This window comes from Polypterus senegalus, chromosome 1, assembly GCF_016835505.1.
Source record: "Polypterus senegalus isolate Bchr_013 chromosome 1, ASM1683550v1, whole genome shotgun sequence".
NCBI classification, from domain to species: Eukaryota; Metazoa; Chordata; class Cladistia; order Polypteriformes; family Polypteridae; genus Polypterus; species Polypterus senegalus.
Window position 1 is genome coordinate 75346883 of NC_053154.1, and position 25139 is coordinate 75372021.

General features: G+C 36.3%; 1 protein-coding gene across 1 annotated transcript; it reads right to left on the reverse strand.

Moving 5' to 3' along the window:
* Positions 1 to 1810: 1810 nt before the first annotated feature.
* Positions 1811 to 24680, reverse strand: prcc (proline rich mitotic checkpoint control factor). Its single transcript, XM_039750922.1, has 7 exons — positions 23401 to 24680; positions 22315 to 22356; positions 20400 to 20909; positions 17201 to 17293; positions 10447 to 10593; positions 9987 to 10052; positions 1811 to 2785 (listed from the first exon to the last, which is right to left on the reverse strand). The coding sequence occupies exons 1-7, from the start codon at positions 23842 to 23844 to the stop codon at positions 2699 to 2701; spliced, it is 1389 nt and encodes a 462-aa protein (XP_039606856.1). The 5' UTR covers positions 23845 to 24680; the 3' UTR covers positions 1811 to 2698.
* Between the last annotated feature and the right edge of the window lie 459 nt (positions 24681 to 25139).

The window sequence follows — 25139 nt, forward strand, 5'->3', positions numbered from 1 at the left end:
TTTATTGACATTTTAATCTCCACTTCACTGTTGTTTTTATGGCATTATTAACTTTGAGGCACTGCACTATGGACACTGTTTCTGTTTGTTGTAATAAAAGCAGTTTTTGCAATTTTACACCATATCCTTGCTACAAGTGTGATTTGTCCCCAGCTGTCAGTTCATCCGGTTACATTACCGACGGTATTGGGTTGAGAGGGAGCAGGACCCTTCCCGTCACAGTGGCTGTTTTCCTCCAACCCACTTAAATCAGGACCAGGCCATGGCAGATTGCAAATTGGAAGATTAATTGCTAATGAATAGGACAATTCTGCTGTAGATTTGTCTGTCATGTACTGAGTACAATAAAAAGGTTGCTTGCATATGTGATTAACATGCCACACTTCCTCTCTCCAGCACAATGTTACAAATGTTTTCATGTAACATGCTAAATGAAATTGGTAGCCTCTTACAGAGCAAATGGTTGTTTCTGTGGAATGGTGAAAATATGTATTAATACTTACTTGACAGATCATTTTGGACTGCACAGTAGTATAGCTGCTCATGTTGCTCTGGTCATAGCTCCAGAGATTCAGGTTCAGTTCTTGGCCTACTCACTGTCTGTAATTAGTTATAAGAATTGTATACAGTAGCAAAAAAAAAAGTATGTGAACCATTTGGAATCACCTGTTTTTTTGCACTAAATGGTCATAAAACATGATCAGATCTTCATCCAAGTCACACTGAGACAGACATTGTATGCTTATGCTAATAACACACAAATCTAATATTTAATGTCTTTATTAAAAATGGTCCGGGACACTTCAAAAGGAGTATTTTTGTTTTTGAAGCCATCTTGTAGTAGATATAATTTGTTTAGTCATTGTCCTGCTGCATGACCCAGCTCCTCTGACATTATCCTGTAGGATACCGTGATAAACTTTCTGTTTGATGAGGATAAGCTGTCCAGGCTTTCAGTCACCGCTCATGATGCGCCCTCCACCATGCTTCACCACTGGAATGCTATGCCCTTTTCACACAATACATACTGATGTGTATTCTTTCTTAAAAATTCATCTGACTTTCTTCAGTCCACACACTCCCTCCTTGGTAAGCTGCCACAAACACCATACCCATTCAGTGTTTTCTGTATAGTAGACTCATACACAGAGATGTTAATCCGTTCCAGTGATTCCTTCAAGCCTTTAACTATTAATCTACACTTTCTTCTTTCCTCACTGAGCACCCTGCATTGTACTTTTCAAGCCATCTTGACTGGGCGCTCACTTCTAGGGCGATTACACAGTCTGTCTGAACTAATGAATATCTAAATTCTTTGAAATCGCTTTGTGAAATATTTTTTCAGCTTAATGCAAATTAAAAATTCTTGATCATAGATCTTACAAGATCTTGGTTTTGTGGGACATGCCTCACATCGGGAGATGCTTCTTGTAAACAGCAAAATCCAAATGTTAGGAGTCATTTTTTTAGGGAAAACTGTTTTAACACCTCTCCTCCAATCTTGTTTCATTAACTGGTTTGCCAACTACAGACTTCAGTTGGCTTTTGTTGAAGTCATTAGCCTCCAGGTTTACATACCTTTGCCAACGTACACTGTGAAAGTCTGAAAGATATATTCTATGCAAACAAGACCAATATAATAGTTTGTGCAGTATTTGTTAAACCAGACTGTGTTCATTGTTGTAACTTAGATGCAGATCCGGCCTTATTTTAAGACAAGTTCATACAAGAATGAGGTTAGTCCATGCCACTGACTAGGCAGAAAGACACCAAAATTGTGTTTCATTCATATTATACATATGAAAAATACTATCAGCTATAACATCATTTTATTATCAAACATACATGTTGTGCATTTTTACATTCTTAAGAGTACTAAATACACTGTTTTGGAAGTTATTTGGAAAAAAAAAAATGAACTAATTAATGTTGCCCATTTTCTCAGTTTCCTGCCAAACATAATAAATCACTGGATCAGAATAAAGTCATTTTTATAGCTAGATATCTTTTCTACTTTTTCCCCAAACAAGTTATATAGAATCAGTTTGCAGTGGGAAAAGAATCATATAAAATAAGCAATCCTTACTTCAAACACATTATTTGTTTTGCCCCTTAAAAGAAATAGAGAAAACAATGATGCATTTATATTATCTTTTAATTAAAACTTGATTTGATTGATTTTGTGCTCAGATTCTCCAAAGGTTTATATTATGGCAAGGATTGGGTTACCTGAAATAATAATGTCCAGCACCTAACTACATAAAACAGAACTATTCTTATGAAGGTCAAACTACCCACTTTGCATAAGGGTTTTTATACTGTAAAAAATGTTATTTACACACTTCTACCTTGTAGTGACTTAAATAAAGACAACAGGTGTTCTTCTGTTCAGAATATTTCAGACCATAATAATACAAATATACTAACAAAATGCCGATGGAGAAAATAAGCAAACAAAAATAAAGCACAAAAAAAAAAACATGAGAACACTGGTCTTCAGCTTGCAGGCTGCTGAGAGCTGCTCCCTCTTGTAGTCTTTGGGTGGGGTGGAGGTGGTAGAATCACATTACAAAGGATGTCTAGAGCATGTTTGTACATAGTTGTGAGATCACCCCACTCCTCTAAAATGACACTGCCATCATTTTCACTCCATGGGCATGTTTCATTGTCCTGGACAACTGGCATAGTGCCCATCTCTCTAGAAACCATACTTGGCTTGTGTCTGCCGACGTGTGAGTTTATTTTCAGCCCACGAGTTTTTCAACTCCAGTTCCCTCTCTTTAGCCTAGCAGGGAGAGAAAATTGTAGAAGTAAAAAAGATGAGAACAATAAGTTAATAAAATGCAGTATCTAGTTACAGAGGACTGTATACTGACCAAAACTGCTTTTATATCCATTTGCACACAGGAGCGTATTAGTGACTATACCCGGCAAATTACCCCTGTTTAGCACATTATGTTAATGGTGCTTGAAATCAAAGTGTTTTGGTTTACACTCATTACTGGCACATTACACACTTAATTTTAAGAGACTGTAAAAACTTACAAACAATGTAACATAGTGTAACAAAAATTACATCATAGAATTGGTTACATGGAATTTGGTGAAGTTCAAAATGATAAAATATATTAATATAACAGATGTTCAAAAAGTTGACTATGAACTGTAAATGGATATTATATTGTTCTGATTTTATAAGACTAGCTCCTGAGTATATACAGTGCATCTGGGAAGTATTCACAGCGCATCAATTTTTCCACATTTTGTTAGGTTACAGCCTTATTCCAAAATGGATTAAATTCATTTTTTCCTCAGAATTCTACACACAACATCCCATAATGACAACGTGAAAAAAGTTTACTTGAGACAAATATATTAAAAATAAAAAAACTGAGAAATCACGTGTACATAAGTATTCACAGCCTTTGCCATGAAGCTCAAAATTGAGCTCATGTGCATCCTGTTTCCACCTGATCATCCTTGAGATGTTTCTGCAGCTTAGTTGGAGTCCACCTGTGGTAAATTCAATTGATTGGACATGATTTGGAAAGGCACACACCTGTCTGTATAAGGTCCCGCAGTTGACAGTTCATGTCAGAGCACAAACCAAGCATGAAGTCAAAGGAATTGTCTGTAGACCTCCGAGACAGAATTTTCTCGAGGCACAAATCTGGGGAAGGTTACAGAAAAAATTCTGCTGCTTTGAAGGTCCCAAAGAACACAGTGGCCTCCATCATCCGTAAGTGGAAGAAGTTCGAAAGAGCTGGCCGGCCATCTAAACTGAGCGATCGGGGGAGAAGGGCCTTAGTCAGGGAGGTGACCAAGAACCCGATGGTCGCTCTGTCAGAGCTCCACAGGTCCTCTGTGGAGAGAGGAGAACCTTCCAGAAGGACAACCATCTCTGCAGTAATCCAACAATCAGGCCTGTATGGTAGAGTGGCCAGACGGAAGCTACTCCTTAGTAAAAGGCACATGGCAGCCCACCTGGTTTGCCAAAAAGCACCTGAAGGACTCTCAGACCATGAGAAACAAAATTCTCTGGTCTGCTGAGACAAAGATTGAACTCTTTGGTGTGAATACCAGGCGTCACGTTTGGAGGAAACCAGGCACCGCTCATCACCAGGCCAATACCATCCCTACAGTGAAGTATGGTGGTGGCAGCATTATGCTGTGGGGATGTTTTTCAGCGGCAGGAACTGGGAGACTAGTCAGGATAAAGGAAAAGATGGAGCAATGAGACATCCTGGATGAAAACCTGCTCCAGAGCGCTCTTGACCTCAGACTGGGGCGACGGTTCATCTTTCAGCAGGACAATGACCCTAAGCACACAGCCAAGATATCAAAGGAGTGGCTTCAGGACAACTTTGTGAATGTCCTTGAGTGGCCCAGCCAGAGCCCAGACTTGAATCCGATTGAACATTTCTGGAGAGATCTTAAAATGGCTGTGCACCGACGCCTCCCATCCAACCTGATGGAGCTTGAGAGGTGCTGCAAAGAGGAATGGGCGAAACTGGCCAAGGATAGGTGTGCCCAGCTTGTGGCATCATATTCAAAAAGACTTGAGGCTATAATTGCTGCCAAAGGTGCATCGACAAAGTATTGAGCAAAGGCTGTGAATACTTATGTACATGTGATTTCTCAGTTTTTTTATTTTTAATAAAATTGCCAAAACCTCAAGTAAACTTTTTTCATGTTGTCATTATATGGGGTGTTGTGTGTAGAATTCTGAGGAAAAAAAATAATTTAATCCATTTTGGAATAAGGCTGCAACATAAAATGTGGAAAAAGTGATGTGCTGTGAATACTTTCTAGATGCACTGTAAATGTGAATTACAAGTTTCTAGTATTTTTGTTTTATTGCCTACACTTTTTGTTTCAGAGCCAGATCAACATGGACACCCAAAGACACAAAATCAAGTATTATGTCAAACATTAGAAAATGACATGCCTTTGAAAATTCATTCTCACTTAGAACCAGTCCCATTAAAATGGCTCAATAAAAAAAAAAAAGATGAGCTGCAAAATGTCATTATTGCAGGGTGTCTCTTGAGGATAACCCAAGGTCTGGCTTAAATTCACTATTGACAATAGAATTGTAATGGCTAATCAAAGAATGACGGTGTGTGAGCTATCACTAAATCGCTCTTTAATTAATATAATATTTAATATTGTTTATTTTTATCAGTATGCTGTTGCTGGAGTATTTGAATTTCCCCTTAGGATTAATAAAGTATCTACTTATCAATCATTATGTGAATTAGTAGTTGGTCACTTGAACCCATTCCTAAGAACAATTAAACATGAGCAAGGTCTATGCACATTGGGTCCAAGAATGCATAGCCTTGAAATGAAGCAAACTGCATCCAGTGTTCATAAAAGATTTTCAAGTTAATTAATTCAGACTGGGAGAAATAAATGAAATATTTCATAACTGGGTTAAACTGGCCCAAAAAGCACACAAAACATTTGGAACAATGGAATTGTGGCAATTCTCCAACACTAAAGAGATTCAAGTGCCAAACACATTTTTAGGGCATAGTTAATGTAGTCCATACTGATTATATACCTTAAAGGTCCATGTCACTTATCAATATTATACTGACTTCCTTTGGTATTCAATCAGGAAAAAAGAAAATCTGTCAAACATTCCTCCCTTCTTCTGTTTCATGAGAGTATGTCTACAGCTCAAGGACTGCAAAGGCAGCTCTAAGAAACTGTACACCTGAACAGATGTCATACCCGCCCAATTGCACAGATCAGGCCTCATGTGACTATCATCTGTTCCCAATTCACAATGGTTACCTATGTGAGCTGCACTGTGCCAAAGATCAAAACATCAAGTGAAATACTAAGCTATGGTAGCACAAGCAACATAAGCAGCAAAGAAAAGTTTTGCAAATGTTATAACAAGTCTATTGGTATTAATGGAGCTTACGTTCTTCTTATCTTGTTTTACTGCTGTTTCTCTTAGTAGACCTAGTTCAAAACCTTTTGCTCAACATTTATAACTATTTAAAATTAGAAAAGCAATAGTTAACACCAACCATCCAATGAGTAACTAGATTAACAAAAAAAGACAAGTTTATCAAACTGATGCAGACAATCTAGGTTCAAAAGATAATTTAAAGAACTAAACCAGATCAAGAGTGAATGAATAAAACTGGATTGATATTGAAAACTGAAGAAAAAAAAAATGAACCCAAAAACAAACAAAAAAAAAATGGTACACTTACACACAAAAGTGTCATGTGAATTTAGCTCTGCGACTGAAAGCTGCTGTTGGAAAACTGTAGGTCAACATGTAATTCTTCAACAAATTAACATCAAATGAGGTAATGCTTCTCTGAATAGGGCAGGCTTCATTATCCATTGTACATAAGATAATGCAATCGTACAGACTTAACAGTACATTTGAAAGGCACTATGATATTAAATAGACAGTACATATATACTACATACTGGCACAGTGATGGTACACATAAATACAGATCTTTATTTTCTCATGTCTCTTAAGACAAACAGGTTTGACTATTTGCTATAATATCCCTAAGACCAGAAATGTCATTAATACTGGGCTGGTTTATCACAAGACTCAAGTTGATCGAGCTGCCCTGTGAGACATCCTGAGGGTTCGCGGGATCCCATTGAGGTTGCTGGATATAATGGCCAGCATGTACACTGGTACTGTGAGTGCTGTGCTGAGTGGAGGCAGGAACTCTGCATTTTTCCCAGTTGATTCTGGGGTTTACCTGAGGGTGTGTTCTTGCTCCTACTCTGTTCAATGCTTGTATGGACTGGGTGTTGGGCAAGGTCGTGGGGTCCAGCGGCTGTGGGGCATTTGTTGGTGAAGAAAGATTCACGGATCTTGACTTTGCTGACGATACTGTGATCTTCGCGGAGTCAATAGAGGCTCTGATCGGAGCGCTTGAGAGACTGAGTGAGGAGTCTGTATCTGGGCTTGCGAGTGTCCTGGATAAAAACTAAGATCCAGGCCTTCAATGATCTCTTGGGTACAGCCATCAGCAGTTTCTGTTTGCAGTGAGAGTGTTGACCTTTTTGAGAGGTTTACTTACCTTGGCAGTGACATTCATGTCTCTGGTGACTCTTCCTATGAAGTCAGTAGACGGACTGGGAGAGCATGGGGAGTCATGAGGTCGCTGGAAAGGGGTGTGTGGCACTCCCGATATTTATGCAAAAGGTTGCAAGACATGGACGCTATCCAGTGACCTGAGACGAAGACTGGACTCCTTTGGTACTGTGTCTCTCCAGGAAATCTTTGGATACCACTGGTTTGACTTTGTGTCGAATGAGCGGTTGCTCATGGAGTCCCAAATAAGGCACATTACCTGCATTGTGAGGGAGCGTCAGTTACGGCACTACGGTCATGTGGCACATTTCCGCGAGGGTGATCCGGCTCGTAAGATCCTCACTGTTGGGGACCCAAGTGGTTGGACCAGGCCAAGGGGTTGCCCACGTAACACCTGCGGCAGATGGAAGTTGATTTCCGGAGGGTGGGACTGGACGGCGTGTCTGGCTGGGGAGTTGCAAACCGGGATCCCGAGTTGTTTCACCGTGTAGAGGGTGCTGCAACGCACTGTACCAGTGCATGCTCCCCAACCTGACTTGACTTTATCACAAGATGAAAGTTGCAGGGTTTACATACATGCAGGTTGCAAAGTTGACCCTGTACAAAAAACTATAATCTGAAAAATGTTAACTTTTTTTTTTTAAAATGACTAGCAATGCTTTACTGCAATTCAGACCCAATCAGGACAGGTTTGGGATAAGCCTAATAGAACAAAGGATTTAAAACAAAATTGTCACAGCTGCACAGCACATGAAAAGACAGAAAAACTATGACTGCATCAGTTAATCCCTGTAGAGAATGAGAAACTCACTGCTACATGAAGTATAAGTTAGCATTTGAACATTTATGTCACATGGCAGACAGACAATCATCCCAACCAGGCTTTCTAGTCAGAAACTTGAGAACAGAGTCAAAAGATGACTGGCCTTTCTGCCAGCTGAAAAGGAAAAAGCTGTTTTTTTTCCTAATAGGACACGGTGTGTTTTACATTGATAATAATCCAAGTTATCTAACCAATAAATATAAAGTGTTCCTGAAAGTAATGTGTGAAAACGAGATGGTAACACCATAGTGATGAATAATGTGTCTTGATTAATACACTCTTGACTATAGACTTTAAATTTTCAATTCAGCTGTGAACATTTATATAGCATTACAGTAATGCACATTTTAACATACAAAAAAAGTTGACAGCCCTACTTGACAACATGCCACTGTACTTAATTATCTTTAAATAGTGCTTACATATGGGGCGGCACGGTGGTGCAGTGGTAGCGCTGTTGCCTCGCAGTTAGGAGACCTGGGTTCGCTTCCCGGGTCCTCCCTGCGTGGAGTTTGCATGTTCTCCCCGTGTCTGCGTGGGTTTCCTCCGGGCGCTCCGGTTTCCTCCCACAGTCCAAAGACATACAGGTTAGGTGGACTGGCGATTCTAAATTGGCCCTAGTGTGTGCTTGGTGTGTGGGTGTGTTTGTGTGTGTCCTGCTGTGGGTTGGCACCCTGCCCAGGATTGGTTCCTGCCTTGTGCCCTGTGTTGGCTGGGATTGGCTCCAGCAGACCCCCGTGACCCTGTATTCGGATTCAGCGGGTTGGAAAATGGATGGATGGATAGTGCTTACATATTGTACTTTTTATATCAAGCTCTTTCTTCTGTATAACATGGGAAATTTTAAATCAATCCAAATACTCAGCTTCAACATGCACTGAACAATTTACAATTATTTGACATAAATAAAAAAAAAAATGTTCACAAGCTATCAAAAATAAGAAACAGTTTAGTGTGACATGTAATAGATTTTAGAAGCAATTACTTTTGATATGCAAGTAAAAAAACAACATAAAAAATCCTGATACTTGTTTTCAGTGTATTGTTATGCCGAGTGCAGGAGTGTCAAACTCAGAGGACCCCCAAAGCCACAAGTTTTTGTTCCAGACCATTTCTTAAATAAAACTCAATTATAGTTGCTAATGGAACATCCTTGGCTTGTGTGTCTTAATTTTATTTGACTTAAATTTTGAATCATTCAATCTTTCTTTTGGCACACAAAAATACTAAGCGAGTTAACAGATACTCAGCTAACTTGACTGCATTTGAACCTTTGTACTCATCTTACCTTATCTGTGTCAATAAAATAGTTCAAAAACGATAAAAGTTAATGTCTGAGAAACACTGTCGTGGTACAAACAACATTAGGCTTAAGCTCTCCAAAAAACACAACAGTTTTTAAAAAGACTGGTGTGGCCGACAGAGTGGTGGCTCTGTGGCTAAGGATCTGTGCTGGTATCTGGAAGGTTGCTAGTTCAAATAACATTACTACCAAATGGGATTTTACTCCATTGGGCCCTTGAGCGAGGTCCTTAACCTGAAAATTGCTCCAGGGGCACTGTACAATGGCTGACCACGCACTCTGACTGCAAAAGTCACCCAAAAAGACTATTTTCCCTCAGGGATTAGCAACATATATCAAATCAAAATCAAAAAAAGTTATATAGTAAAATAATATTTTTAATGAACTTAGCCTTTAATTAAGAAACTGTCAAAAGTGAAAATAGTGATCCTCTAAAAACTGAATTTCAGTTCACTATTCTTCTATTTGCTTGTTTGCATGTGTGACTGCTGATTGAGGTAAAAACAAACAGTTAAGGGTTCTGAAAGTTACCAAGCAATAAATTAAAATTAAGTCAAAAGCAGTCTGTTGCTATTTCAGTAGTTACTGGTTACTACTATAATTAAAAAACCGACTAGAGTTAAAGCCTGTAGCAACTGCTGTGCTCCAAGAAGCGAGCTTGATGCAGCTGTCATAATGCAACCCTTTTTTTTTGTTTGTTTTTTGTTTACTGATTTAGAAAAATATGAATCAAGACAATCATTACATAGCATTAATAATTCAGATCTACCAACCTGGTGAATAAGGTATGTGATCTGGTGCTTTCGTCTTTGCTGACCAGTTGGTTGATCTCCCTTTTTCTGCAACAGACAAAACAATACTGAGCAATTGAAAAATGTTTATCTTTTCTAAATAAGCATACATTTTGTTAAGCGACATATTCTTCACAGAATTTACAGTTTGAAAAAAAATACAAACTATTACATGCAACATCATGCTACCCATGCATGGCTGACAGCAGATAAGGTTATTAATTTGAAAAATATTTTATTAATAGAAATGTTTCATAAAAAGGCACATTAACTATCTGAAATTACTAACATATACCACAGATAAGCACTTAAAACACACTATTTGAAGTCAGCATAGATGAAAAATACTGAAGCTAGAAAGTTAACGACACAAAGTACACTTTACAAGGCAAAATACATACTTCAGTTGCTTCCTTCTGCTCCATTTTAATATTGCATTTACCTTGCTAAAGGACTTGCGCTGTTCCTTCTCCTCAGTCAAGCCCTTGGTCAGCCATTGCTGGTTTCCAATCAGTTGATCATCTCCTTTAATCTCAAGGAACTTTATCTCTTCCTTTCCACGATTGCGCTTTCCTTGAAGCCGTCGAAACTATAATTCAATGCAGTTTATTTTTGTATATGCTCTTCTCATGTAAAATGCAAATTTTTACTAATTACAGAATTAGTACATATAAAGACACATTTTTTAAAACACAAAACAAAGCAGAAATTGATTAAACACACAAGGAAACCAACATTCGTCCTCCAAATGTTGAACTATGGCATTAAAACCCAAATATATCACTAGACTGTTGCAGAGACAGAGAGAGGTTGGGACTATGCTTACTATTTATTCTACCAAAATAATACTAAAACAAAGAAAATGAGATTTTGGCTATACACTACTTTCAGACAATAAAATTTAAATGTAGTATTTATTGATTGGGTTGTGCCAGCTATCTGCAGTGTAATACAATTAAGAAGTCAGTATCTCTGTGTCTCTATTTTCTTTACTCTGTAAAGAGGCACATGGTAACTCTAAAGAAAATATTTACATTTTGTAAATAAAGGTCTTATATTCACTAACTACCAAGTAAAAGACAGATATTTGGTAGTTGTACAAAGACTTTTTTTGCAGGAAAGTGAAACAAAAAAAATGTTAATTGCACATTGGGATACAATACATAATGATTATAGTGTTTTTGATTGGAAGTACTGTACATAATATGAAAACAATATACTAAATAACAGCCAGCATGTGTTATGAGAGAAAATCCTGCCAACCAATTTCCATTTTTTTTAAACAGGCAACTGGAACAGTGCACAAAAACAAAGCATAGCAAAATCATTTACTTAGACTTTCAAAAGGCTTTTGATACAGTCCAATACCAAAGATTCATCCTTAAACTAGAAACTGTAGGCATAAGAGGAGACCTACAAAACTGGATCTGAAGTTGTTTAACCTACAGAAAACAAACAGTACAGATAAGAGGATAATGTCTGCACTTAAAGATGCGCAGAGGAGAGCAACCAAGGGTATCCCAAGGCTTGAGGATGTGATGGACTCTGACAGACTCAGTAAATTAAACTTGTTTAGTTTAGAGCCAAGGAGACTATGTGGAGACCTAAGGCAGGTGATCAAAATTCTCAAACGCATTCTCAAATCACATATTTGAGGACACCTGTGGAAATTAAGAGGGTGTGCATTTAAGACTAAAGTTAGGAAGCAATTATTGACATAAGAATTGTGGGACTCGAACAATCTAGAGAGATATGTAGTTGAAACAAAAACTTTGACAACCTTTAAGAAGTATCTGATTCAGCTTAGCTATTAGTTAAACAAACAAGCTTGATGGACTGAATGGTCTCCTCTTTTTTTCAAATTTTCTAATTTCTTATGTTCTATCAAAGACCTCTTTGCTATTGTACTGTATATCCAATTCCTTGGTATAAATGGTGTAAATTACAAAAAATAAAAATATTTAAACTGTAAAAGCCTCTGGATAAACACCATGGATCATTTCACTTTGTCTCTCTTAAGCTAAAATTAATTTCTTTCCCTTAATCATACGCTTTCAATGTATTGTAAAACTGAAATGTACTTTTCAAAGTAAAACTCAAAATCTTTATTTCTTAATAGGAACAAAGTAAAACAAGCTATAATGAAGTGATATAAAATAATATGCACTTCTGGTACAAACATGAGAGTGATCAAAATTCAAAGTGATCAGCATCAGTGAGAAAATAATGCATGTGTACCCTTGTGCAGGGGACGAAGATTGGTGTGTGCCACACACGGACACTATAAATTTGAACTTGTTTAAAAAAAATGCAACAACTGAATGTGCTAAATTGCTGTGTGCTCTATTCAGTACTTTGTAATGCATTCAACAAGATGTTCAAATATTCAAAGTGTCTTTAAAGCAATACTGTGTTAATTATAAGCACTTCTTGCATGACAGTATAATATTAAGCTCCGAGATCCATATCTTGTATTTGTGTGAAATTAAGGTCCTCAAGCAAAAGAGAACAAGAAGAGTACCAAAGATGTGGAGCAATACAGGAAGTTAATAAAGTGGCTAATTAACATGGCACACTTACAGATACTGAGAATCAAACAAACTGGGTTGATAGTTTAACATCAGTGCTACAATCTGAATAAAAACATAATGAAAGTTTAAGAAAAAGTTCATTGTGAAAACAGTATGTTATTGGTCTTTTTGCAACTGTTATGCACTTCTGCTGTCAATCCTTATATTATTTTGCTTGTGTCCATCCATGCTCGATATAAACAATGGTTGCCACAACTACTATATCCCTCCACAGTAATAGTGAGGAATCAGTGTTCCTGGCAGAGTTTTGGTCTTAGGCTTATCTTCAAGTCTTCAGTTCATCAATGTGACCAGCTATCGACTGTGATATTTGACTGTTTATTCGGTGCATGCTTTGTTACTGACCGAAACTGCATTATGACACTACCATTTTACACCTCCTTTTTCCTTCACTTCAACTTAAGCCTCCCGATAAAATGAAAAGGCACTTACAGCCTAGCTGTGACCAACAGAAACGGTCACGCCAGCCTACATACTCACACCAACATGCAGAAACATCTACATCATGCCAGACCAACCAGCACAAGCAAGATGCCTTAGAACAACAAAGACTACGTATGACAAACCACAGAGCGACATTATCCGAATATCAGCGGCAGCAGGTCTTGCACCTAGGCAGTGAATGAAAAACAAATTGTATACACAAACTTTCTGAAGAGCAGCATCAAACTGCCAGACAACAAGAAACATTACGACAGAAAAACTACTGGGATTCCCTTACATTGACAACTCAATGCAAGATAATTCCTTTTATAAATTTTTAATAAGTTAATGAATGGAATTACTTGAATTTGTGAATAAGAAAAATTTCTGTGCGTGTCAGGGGGCAAAAAAAAAAAAAAACAACAGGGATGTGTCTCCAACTGTGACATCATTTTCACCCCATGACCCTTGCACCCAGCACGAACACATCAATTATAAACTTAAAAATATAAACTAATATTAGCCAGAATGAAAGAGTGTTGCTGCATATGCAAAAGTGCTGTTCAATGTTCCTGTACATCCTGAACATGACTGTCAACTTCTTGGGTACACTGTTGCCTTAAAGAGTTTAGCCTCATTGCCACTGAACTCTGGTTCTGTTACTAAATGTATGGCAAATCAAGTACACTTTTTAGTTTAGGCTGCTGTCTGTGTTTGATGTGACTTGGAAACTTAGTATTCTTTTAGATATTTTCCAGTTGTGAATCAAATGAGCTGTTACAAAGAGGTACTGCGTACAGGACAAAATAATGCTAGGAAAAAATAACACAAGTTAAAAATAACACTGCACAAATATCCTCAGTATCTTTTAAGTACTTAAACAAACAAATTTTGCTTATGTCTGATATAATCTGTGCAACAAGAAACTTTCAGCATTCTTGCTTGCAGTAGGGAATGACCTGGGATCTAGGTGTTAGATTTGTTCTGACAGCTAGTGATTGTTGAAAAGTGTAAATTGTTAACAAAAAGGAATGAATAACTTAATCTGAAGCTTTTCTTTACAATTGAAAATACACCTTACAAGTTTATTCTTAAAAAAATCCCTCATAAATTTATATTCCCGATAAGCAGTTAGAATCAAGTGGAAAAAAAGAAAAGAACAGCTTTAATTAATACAACAAAATCTATAAGCAACAAGTTAAACTGGCAACTGTTTAAGATCAAAATACAGGAGAGTACTCAATAAACCAGTTTACGCAAGATACAAAAATGCTATTTTCTTCATTGAAGCCAACAAGAGTCATTATCTACCAAGTACCCTACTTCAGCTGTTATTATATAAAGACTCAATATTACATCTGCTGCTAATTGTCTGTCTTTTTGTACATCTTGTAAGTTACTCTATAATGCACCTTCTCACTTATTACTGTAAGTGGCTTTTGCACTACTGACTATTGCACATTGTACTTAGGTTTACTTTACAAGCTCTAATTTTATTTATTTTATATGTTATACTTATATACTATATTTTATATTTTATTACACTACTAAGATGAGAGAGAAACAGTATTTCGATTCTTTTGAATGTTCTGTATATATAGTGAATTGACAATAAAAGGCTATTTGATTTTGATTGATTGAAATGCTTTAGTTGTTTTACCAAGGTTAACTTTTTTAAGACTGTAGAGAATAATGAGAACAAAAGTGGACTATTGCTTCCTGGACAGGTTCCTAAAAACTAAAACCAATACAAAAGAGGCAAGTACATGTGTCATACAAGGGGAGTCACTTTGAAGTTTACAGAACCAACAAGGAACCTGCATTTAATGGTGTGTGACTCTCTAACTTCATGATGCACCTATGCAGCAAATAAATCTTAGCTGCTTGAATCCACCTCTTTACGATGGATTACAAATAGTGGAGTGCAAATATTTGGAAATCATGGTCTAAATTTAATGTAAATTTAACTAAAACTACAAATAAGCAAAACAGGACAAGCAACACAATTACACAGGTGATCTTTTGCTAAACATATCATTAATTATATTTCCAATTTAGTACACTCAATAGAAAAAGAAAATATATAACAGGTAAGTGTTTGGGAATTCTTAAGATAAATATTTATTACTTTGTTAAAAGTTAGTTACTAATTTATAGAATAGTCTGTTTATTTGTCTGAAATTCAGTTAATCTGGTAAACAGAACTCCAAGTGTTAATCATTAAAGACAGACTTAATTCTACATGCTTTTAGGATTCTGAGGCTCCTTTTAAGTAATGTGAGGACTTAAAAACAACAAAAAGTTTTATTTATGTATTTATTTCACAGAATGGCCACAAAAAAATTACAAAGTCTTCCAATTGCTGATTTGAACATTCTGAAATACTGCCAAGTGACATGTATTTAAGTTTAAAGTTTAAGATCTGTCTCAGAGAAGAAAACTGCAAAACAGTATCTAGACAAACGCAAAGAACCTGCAAAAAAGCATAGTAAACAGTTAACAATGATGACTTGTATAGAATAGATATTAAAAGGAAGCCTCTTCAATTACCCCAAGAAAAGAAGCCTTTCTCTAAAACATTTTAACCATTGAAAGAAACTGAAAAAACATGAAGCACTTTAAGTAATGTACACCTTATCATACACTGAGCTGATATACTGTATTTTGAGAGTGCTACAGCATTAAATGGCATAAAAAGAGAAAACTATGCATGTAGAAGGATGAATAGATTTCAATAAATATAACAAATTCCGGAGGCTTATGTCCCAGAACCTGTAACAAAAATAAAGAGAGGTTGGATTTAACCACTAAATCAACCAGAGATCATTTGCAGGAAATACAAATGTTTTGGAATGGGTATCAGTGGGTCTGGACTTAAATAATGAAAATCTATGAGTGCACATATGACTCAAGTCATCCTAAATTCTACAAGAGAAACTGAGAGTCAAAAAAAAATGTAACACCTTGTTTTTCACCCCCATTATCTAAACAGTAGGGATTTCTGTGTGGGTCTTAAACTGATTTACTCTATTTGGTATTTCAGTTATAAAAACTGCCAAAAATCAATAGCCACTAAACAAAAACTCAAAAAACAGTATTATAACTGTGCTGCCATTTGAATTAGTCATTACTGACAATATTCAGGATATTTTCCTTTACAACATGTGGATTATAAATACTCGTTCAGGCTATTTTAGTAACATGTTTTCAAAAATGGCTTATCATCAGGTCATGTTGTGACAGTTGTAGCATTTACCACTGTGGAAATATTAGTAGATGCAGGAAACAAGAGCTGTTTAGTCAACTTCTTTTATTAAAAGTTACCAACTACTGACATTTTAATTTTTGAAATCTCAACCTCCTTTTTTACGTTTGTCTCCATTTTATAGTTATCTTGATCAACTGAAACTTCTCAAATGAAGATATACTCCTTATTCTAGAACCCCTGAAAAAACAACTCCCTTAATTGCACCCAAATCCTGACAGTTCTGAATGCTTAAGTCGATCTAATTACTTTATTGCCATATTCACTTATCTACTCAGTTGAAAGAACCTTTTTTCATGAACAGATAGGTAACAAATAGCAGTATAGTATAATGTAATTGCTCCCTATTCAATGCTGTCTGCACTCCTCACTGCAGATCATCAGTAAACAGTAGAGAAAATGATAAATAATTAAAAAAAAAAAAAATCAACACAGAGTAGACATACTAATGAATTGCTCATAAATAACTTGTATGCCACATAACCAAACTCAGTTAAAATGTAAGAATAACATGTTATGAACCTGGTTTAAAATAAAAACCTGCAGATTCTTACCCTATGATAATTATTACAAAGGACAGCAGAGAAAATGAAATACTATCAAAAGCAGTTTCTCCTGGGCGGATTGTAACAACTCTGTGATGTGTGTGAGATAACTTTCACTCAAACAGGTTACGTTGTGGTAGTTATACAATGATTCCAGTAACCCTTCCCTTTGCCAACACAATATATAACTAAGGAATTCCAAATATCTATTCCACTCTAAGGCAGCTCTTCTCATTATTAAGTACAAAGCAGAGATCACTTCATCAATTCTCACAGCTAAAGAGAGATTCTTATGTTATAAACATTTCTCATGGATATAGCTGGCCATTCGTTTTATAAGGAACTACAAACAAACCAAAATGTTATACTTACTGCTTCGTCATCTAGAAAGGAGGCCTGGCTAGGCTCTTCAGGTTGACCAGAGCTGGAATCAGATTCTTGATAGTATTCATTACTGTAAAAATCCTATAAAGCAAATTAAAAGAAAAAAAAGGTAACTCAGAGGAACAATTTTCTGCTGAAGAGATTGTTTGTCATATTACATTTTTAAAATGTCATTGTATTTTTCATTCTCCTTTCACCTTGCTACAGGGGAACAGTGCTTAGTATTGAAGTAGTGTGAGCAATCAAAGTGCTTGTGTTGACAGCCAAGTGAATTCCATTCATTTTAATAATCTAGGAGAGCTGGTGAAGAAGGACTTGGTGAATAACCAGAGTAGTTTAAGTATATCAAAGCATATGACTCATGCAGAGCCACAAGGTGGATAGTTCATTTATGTAGTTAGATTTTTTAATATGTTTGTATACAGTACATTAGTAGATTCCTAGTAAATGTTATACACTTGCTTAAAATTATACTATGCTGCACAAATGGTCTAAGTTCCAAAAAGTAAGCCAGTGGCAGATATAAGAAGACTTTCTTCTAAGAGACATTATTTTGTAATTATATGAACATTTACATAGTATTTTATACTGTTTGTTAAACACAGTGCAACATAGTATTATATACAATATACAAACTTCACATATGCTACTTTTGGATGATAATCATCACTGTGTTTTGAGATGGAAATTAATTTTTTTGCTGCATCAGCATTGCAACCATAGGAAGGAGAATTTTGCTTTGAAAATTAGAGAAAAATAAATAAATATACAACATGAATGTATCTGACATATGCAAAAATTATTAGGCAAGAGTCTAATCATGGCCACAAACAAATTCAGGAAGAGGACTACCTAAACCTAGAGATGGACAAAGTAGGTTCAAATAATGAAGGATTGTTTAAGCAGGATTAAGTAAATTGAAATGAAATAAAATAAACATTGGTGACCAACTTCACTTTACAGCTGTTTTTATGCCATATACAGCAATTAGTTCCAGTGCCCTGAAATATTTTAAATATTTAGGCAAAATACTGAATATGTATGCTACTATGTTGATCAGAATCATCCATGTAACACTTGCAGACAGCAAACACCTTGAAATATGCAGATTCAAGGTTAAAAAAAATCTTCTGTCAAAGAAATCAGAGCAACAAATAAAAATCATGATCAGTGCACCTCCAGAAACATCATCTACAGTATTTCAATTCCAAGAAAAGTATATATGAAAGAATATAAAACATTTTTTCTATGGCCACCTACAATTTCTGTCATCTTTATTATGACTGAACATACAGAATTGTACTTGTTGCTTTTTTTTCCTTTGGAATCTAAAGCACAGCAATGGAAGGCAATTTTTCACTACTATATTATCATTGCAGTCTATTTTTGACTTTAGTACCAAACAGCTAATATGTGTTCTTCTAAGTAAGCTTAGGCTTTCTTAACAAATTTCTAGAAATAAGGTAACAATTCTTAAGCCAAAAGATTAAACAACATTTCTTACATAAGACAGAAAAAGAGAACTATGCCCCTAATTCCATAACATACCATGAATATATAATTTCTTTCAAGTACTATGTACAAAATACAGTTGAATCAGGCATGATGTATTATGAAATGTGCACACTAATAATTTGCACTTAAAGACTCAAGGCCCCCAAACGTTTTACAATATACAGTATTTAACACAATATACAGTATGTACCACTATCTGATTTTCACAGTATACTTTTGTTTCAAGAGAACTGACACACACCCATCCATCATTTGCCAGATATATACTAGAGCACTACAACTCAAAACCGGTATTTTAAGTAAAAATTCAGGTATATTATTGTGCTTTAAATAGAATAAAAAAGTGCTTAAAGAAATGTAATCAATTGCCAGTACAGTGATCCCTCGCTATATCACGCTTCGACTTTCGCGGCTTCACTCTATCGCGATTTTTTCTCATACACGCTTACGTCACTACGCATACGCTTTCTGAGAACTTTTATCTAAGCCCTACGATGGCTCCTAAACGTGCTGCTTTTTCTAAGCCTTCTGACAATAAAACTAAGCGCCGGAGGAAGATGCTTACTATCCAGGAGAAGGTGAAACTCTTGGATATGATCAAAGATGGCAATACCCTACAAAAGCCTCCTCACGCATATGAATAGACAGCACCAGCAACTGCCTATCAAGATGTTCTTCAGCCGCGCACCCAGATACCTACTGCCTACTCTTAGTACACCTTCAGCGGAAGAAGACAACGATGCACCTGCTGAAGATACTGCACCACCTGAAGACTCTCCTACTGAGGTTGTGCCTTCATAGGTTAGTGGTTGTGTGTAAGAAGTGTGTGTGTGTGTGCAATTAAATGTACAGTACAATAATCTACTATATAAAGCGGTCAAGATTGTCCTTCTGTCCCATGAGTGCAAAGTGTAGTGGTATTCCGCTTATCACAGACTTATTACTTGCGGTACGAAGCGACGCGATGTGAGCAGAGTTCTGGTGCTCCCATCGTTCCCTTGCTTTTGTGCACGATGCGCTGGAAAAATAGACAAAATTATGTCTCTGGAAATAATTAATGTTGATGGAGTACAAATGCCTCACCACGTAGTAAATATCAGGGGAGATGGTGCTTGCTTATTCTCATCTATAGCTTATTTAGTGCATGAAACTCCGTCTTTAGCGGTATAGATTCGGGCTGACATTGTACGACTTTGGACAGGCACTCGAGGGGATAAGAAAAACTTAGGTTTTCGGGAGATGTTATGAATGGGCCCTTTAATGTTCTCATTCCCTACACTTACATGCCTGATGTACACATGGAGCGCAGACAAATTGAGGATAAAAGGCGGGTGAGCCTAGTAATAATATGATATTTGTAACGTCTAATGTGTCTTATTTTCTCTTATTTTGTCTAATATATTGGGTAATACGAGTGTAATGATGACTAAAGTGTGTATTTCATGTCTAGAGGGCTCTAATAATGTTAAAAAACGTATTTAGAAGGTCGTAAACAGGTTTTCTATACTCTAACTGCAAAAATATTCGATTTATAAATAAAGAATCCTACTTCGCGAAAATTCATTAATCACGGTAGAGTCTGGAACGGATTAACAGTGATTAAACGAGGGTTCACTGTACATCAATATGTAAAAATAAAATGCAAAGACTATAAAACAGTCTTCAAACTCACCTGATAGTAACCCATGTTGCCTGAATTCTGTTCAGCAGGTTGTAGATACTGAGGATAGAACTGTTCGCCTGACTGATCTCCCCATGTAGTATCTGCCTCAGTATAACTACTTGCTGATGAACTAAACTCTAAAGGGTTGTTGGAATGAAAAGCATTTGGTGGTTCTGTTCCTGGAGGAACCATCATATCAAGCTCTATGGGAGGCTTGCTTTTCTCAGTGGGAAGAGAAAAATAGTTTTCTGGTTCAAGGTCTTCATCACTCCCCTCTTCGGTCTCTTCTTGTGCAATCTGCCGAGCAAGCTGAAGAGTTGCTGATTTGGCAGCAGCTTTGATTGCTGAAGGAGAGGCATTGACGCTTGTTGATGACACAGTGTGAGGTCTGCCTACTACTCTGGCTTCTGGTTTCTGCTTGGTCAAGGAATGAGGGACAAGTGGGCGCTGAGTCTCCTTAACAGTCATATTTCGAGGCTGAGGAAGCAAGGATGAAAGACCTGAACTCAAGCTGGCATCCTAGAAAAAATATAAAATAGCAAATGTTACTGAGTAGTTACATGCCTTTATCAGCCATCAGTTTATATTCTACCACCTATTTAAGATGTAAAATTTGTTGGACTAACTCCATTCATTAAAATTACCCATCCACCGTACAACTCTTAATTATTTTCAGGTAACAATAAAATATGTCATAGTTTTTCACTAAAACGTTTGCAAGATTTTCAGTTTTAAGGAAGGCCATTGCACAATGCACTGTGGACAATCATTTGTTTTACAGCAAATTATCAAGACAACTGCTAGCATTTAACATGGGGGATTTATCAAAATTTGCACTTTTTTATTTCTCAGAAACCATATTCAAAAGTACTTACAAATCACAAAGCTACACTGACTTTATTAGGTATACCGATCTCTATTACCTGCAGGGAACCTCATGTTTCCAGAGTAGCCTAATTCTTTAGTACACAGAATTAACAAGATACTGGATATGTTCCTTAGAGATCTTGTTCCATTATTGTTAAGACTTTTTGTTCACATATTTGCATATTTCCCATTCCACCACATCCTAAGGTGCTCTTTTATATTGTTATCTGGAGATTGTGCGAGTCACTGAAGTAAAAATAAGTCACCATCACATTTGTGGAGCCAGTTTAGGATTATTCACATGACTTTTCTCCCTGCAGCATGTCAGCTACCCTCTCCTTTGCTCCTAGTGACATTCAAGGTATTGGGAAATGCAGAGAAAAATGTCTAAGTGTGGCTTATGCATGTTGTGACTCAAACAATGATTTAAGACCTTTTAAAGAAATGACTTGTTCCACCTGAACCGCACTGGATAAAAGAGTACCTTACAAGCTTTTGGTTTGGTGGTTTGCAGGTTAAATGCCTGACTGCATATGTTGTATTGCTTGTCAGAGAGTCTAAAAGAAACTGGCAACTACTTTTGTACTAATTTTTGAGGTTGATTTTTGCAGCATTATATATTTATTTGAAGTCACATGATTGGTTGTTTGGAGGACGTGGGCCATCTGTATCGAATAATGCACTAAAAGTAGTTACAAAGTGTATATTTACTCATAATTAGAGAACTAAACCTTTCAGTGGCCAAGTGACTAGAACAGGATTAAAAAGTGAGGAGAGATATTGAACTGCCATTTGTAACACCAATACCTTAACCAAGAGGCCACAATATATAAGCAAATACTCTTTTCATTTCATGACTGCTTTCCACCAGCTTTCACTATTCATTTCACATTTAAAAATTAAAATAATTCTTGTATTCTGTTCAATATTTGCAATGGACGAATATTAAATCATTTCTTGCTTCAAAGTGAATGGTAATTAACAAAAGTGAAATAATTAAAATAAGAGAAAAAATACTATAAATTTACTATATAATCAGCCCAGCATAAACCCTTACCTGCCCAGTGACCTTCTTCTTAACTGGTTCATCTTCATCAGACTTAAAAAAAAATAATAATAATAATAGAATTAACAACTGAACAAAAACAGACTTAAGAATTGAAATAAAACATTTTTGTCAATAAACTATTAAATTATGTCTTTTAATGGCTCTGACTCAAGGTAATGAAAGTTATTACAGAACTTAAAAATTAACAATAGAGGTTATACTTTTCCACAAACAGTTAATCTTTTAAAGCATGGGTCTATGCAGCGTATGTTTTTTCTTCTTTTCAGATCACTTTGCATTATTATGTTTTGACAAAAATAAGCTGCTTGAACAAAACATTTGAGAAAAACAAAAAAAATGTATCTCAATTCACTTTTTTGATTCACATTTTGGACGTTTTCCTCAGGGATGTAAGATGATAGAGGACTGCTGCTGGATGATTCACAGGGATGTAGAATGTGTATACAAATGATGGGCAAACAAATTAAGTTTTGGATTAAAAAAGTGAAAAGGTAGAAAAGTTTCATGCAAGTCAATGGATATGTCTTGCTGTTTTCTTTACATATATGGTTAAAAACATTCCACTGTGTTAAATTGTTTTATAACTATATTGTCTACATGAATAAATTGTGTCACTTAACTGTGTACTTAATTATGATGTGATGGAAACATTCTAATTATATGTTTGTAATGTGTTCATGAATGAAAACAAAAATAACTATTCATAATTAAACCATTTTTATGAGTTAAATTTGGCAATTTTTTGTAATTAAAGGCAATAGTCAACCTATTAAATAATATGTCAAATTTAAAAGAAACCAGATTGGGTCTCTAGAGATATGAACTACTGTGCAGATGTACTGGGTTACATTCATGCATCTGATGAGAAGTAAAGCAAAATGACACCTTTTACTGGCTAACTAAAAAGATTACAATATGCAAGTTTTCAAGGCATCTTGGGCCCCTTCTTCGGGCAAGATTAAATCTATAATGGCTAACATGGTAAAACACCCTAGTGATACATTTATGCATCAAAAAAAATTCTAAAACAGAAAGTTTCATAAAAACAAAACATTCAATGATTATTTTACTCACGTCTCCTTTCTCGATTTCAGGAATGGTGATTTTGACAGGTTCAGATCTCTTTTTCGGTTTAGGCAAATCAAACTCCCCCCCTGGTATGAAGGGTGGGAGGCTGAAGCCAATGCCCGCAGGGTTCCTTGGAGGTGGCAGTCCCAAACTGAACGGGTGCTTGTCCAGTTCCTGGTCAGACCAAGACGACTCGTTCCTGGGAGGTGGGAGGCCGAGTCTCGATGGAGGCTGATGACCTTGTGGTCTCTCCGTGGCATCTCTGGGAATGGGGAAATTGAATCCAGTCTGCTTAAGGGCTCCAGTATACGTGTCTTCGTGAATTGAGCTTCTAGGGGCAGGAAGCCTAGAAAACATGTCACTTTTAATGGTTCCTGCAGTAGACCCATCTTCCTGGACAATGTCTTCGCTGTCACTCTCATCACTGCTACCATAAGCAACCAAAGACATGGCGAAAAATCGCAGTGATTATTAAAGTCGACTAGCGAAACCCGATTCCAATAGCACACGAATAAAATGGCAAGTAAATACTGTCAAAACAATATAATAGATAGATATATATATATATATATATGTCAGGTAAGAACCAGTTCTATAAAGCTGTGCTCATCATTTAAACCGAAACAGACCCATGAAACGTTATAGTTATGCTGTTAACGCCATTTGTGATAAAGTGTAAAAGTACGTTTAAAGATATATACCCCTTACTACAACCAAGCTGCGCAACAACTTCGCGTTTCATTTAAGGGATTTTACTTAATGTATTGTTGAATATGATAATAAAAGGAAAAGAAAATATCAAATAGTCAACGTTCTTTGACAACCTTTAACCGACCCTAATAATTTCAGTCCTTTGTTCAAGATATCAAAGCACAAATAAAAATAGTCTCTTATACTACGGCGATATATGTATATCAATAAATGTGTGTTATTATCCTCAGGCAGTAAAATAAAAACGGCTGCTGCGATTATTCAACCAAACAAAATCTCGTTACTTTCCATAAAACGTTTCCACTCATACCCGGTACTTGTTTGCAAATCGAGACCGTGGATGAGGTAAATTCCAGAGGCCGCGGCGTTTAATACTAATTGTTTCCTTCATTCGTGTTATCTTCAGTCGTTTATTTGATTTCTGCAATTTGCATTTAACTACTCAGAATTTGTTAATATGCAGAAAAATATTTCCAAAAGGTTTATATAAATGAAGCTATCTTCCCCTTTAGCCGTGAGGTACACATTCAAAACATTGTTCATGTCGGTCAATTGAAGGACCACAACTCCCAGAAAACCCCGAGAACACGAAAGGAAGTGAACGCAGTGCACCATGGTCATTTAGGCTGATGATTGGTTAACGCAAATTCGTAGACTCCTTGTGGCTTTCTTTATCCTTGTGCTAAACGTTTAAACAAAAATATTATAATTGAAAGACTCTTAACTCCGCAGGTAGATTTAACGTCTATTACAACTAATGAAAAGTTGCAATACCTACAACATAAAATACCACTAAATTATTTTTTTAAAGTATTCCCCACATTCATAGCCTCCTCCACTCTCATCTGTTGCATACTTCCTCTTCTCCTCCTCTGTTCCAACACCTCCACATTAATGTTCCCTACATTGTTTATCTCACTTTTGATGACATACCCATACCAATTTACCAATCTTTGTTGTATTTTTCTTTTAGATTTTTACAGCTTTAACTGTACCAATTTTGTCATCCCTGATCTTATCAAGCTTTGTTACTT

What these genes read in the sequence shown, in the direction of transcription:
- prcc (XM_039750922.1), bottom strand. Translation starts at nt 23,844, where the DNA reads ATGTCTTTGGTTGCTTATGGTAGCAGTGATGAGAGTGACAGCGAAGAC. An exon ending in CTGAAATCGAGAAAGGAGAC is followed by an intron (nt 22,357 to 23,400) that starts GTGAGTAAAATA and finishes TTTTTTTTTAAG; the next exon opens with TCTGATGAAGATGAACCAGT. An exon ending in AGAAGAAGGTCACTGGGCAG is followed by an intron (nt 20,910 to 22,314) that starts GTAAGGGTTTAT and finishes TATTTTTTCTAG; the next exon opens with GATGCCAGCTTGAGTTCAGG.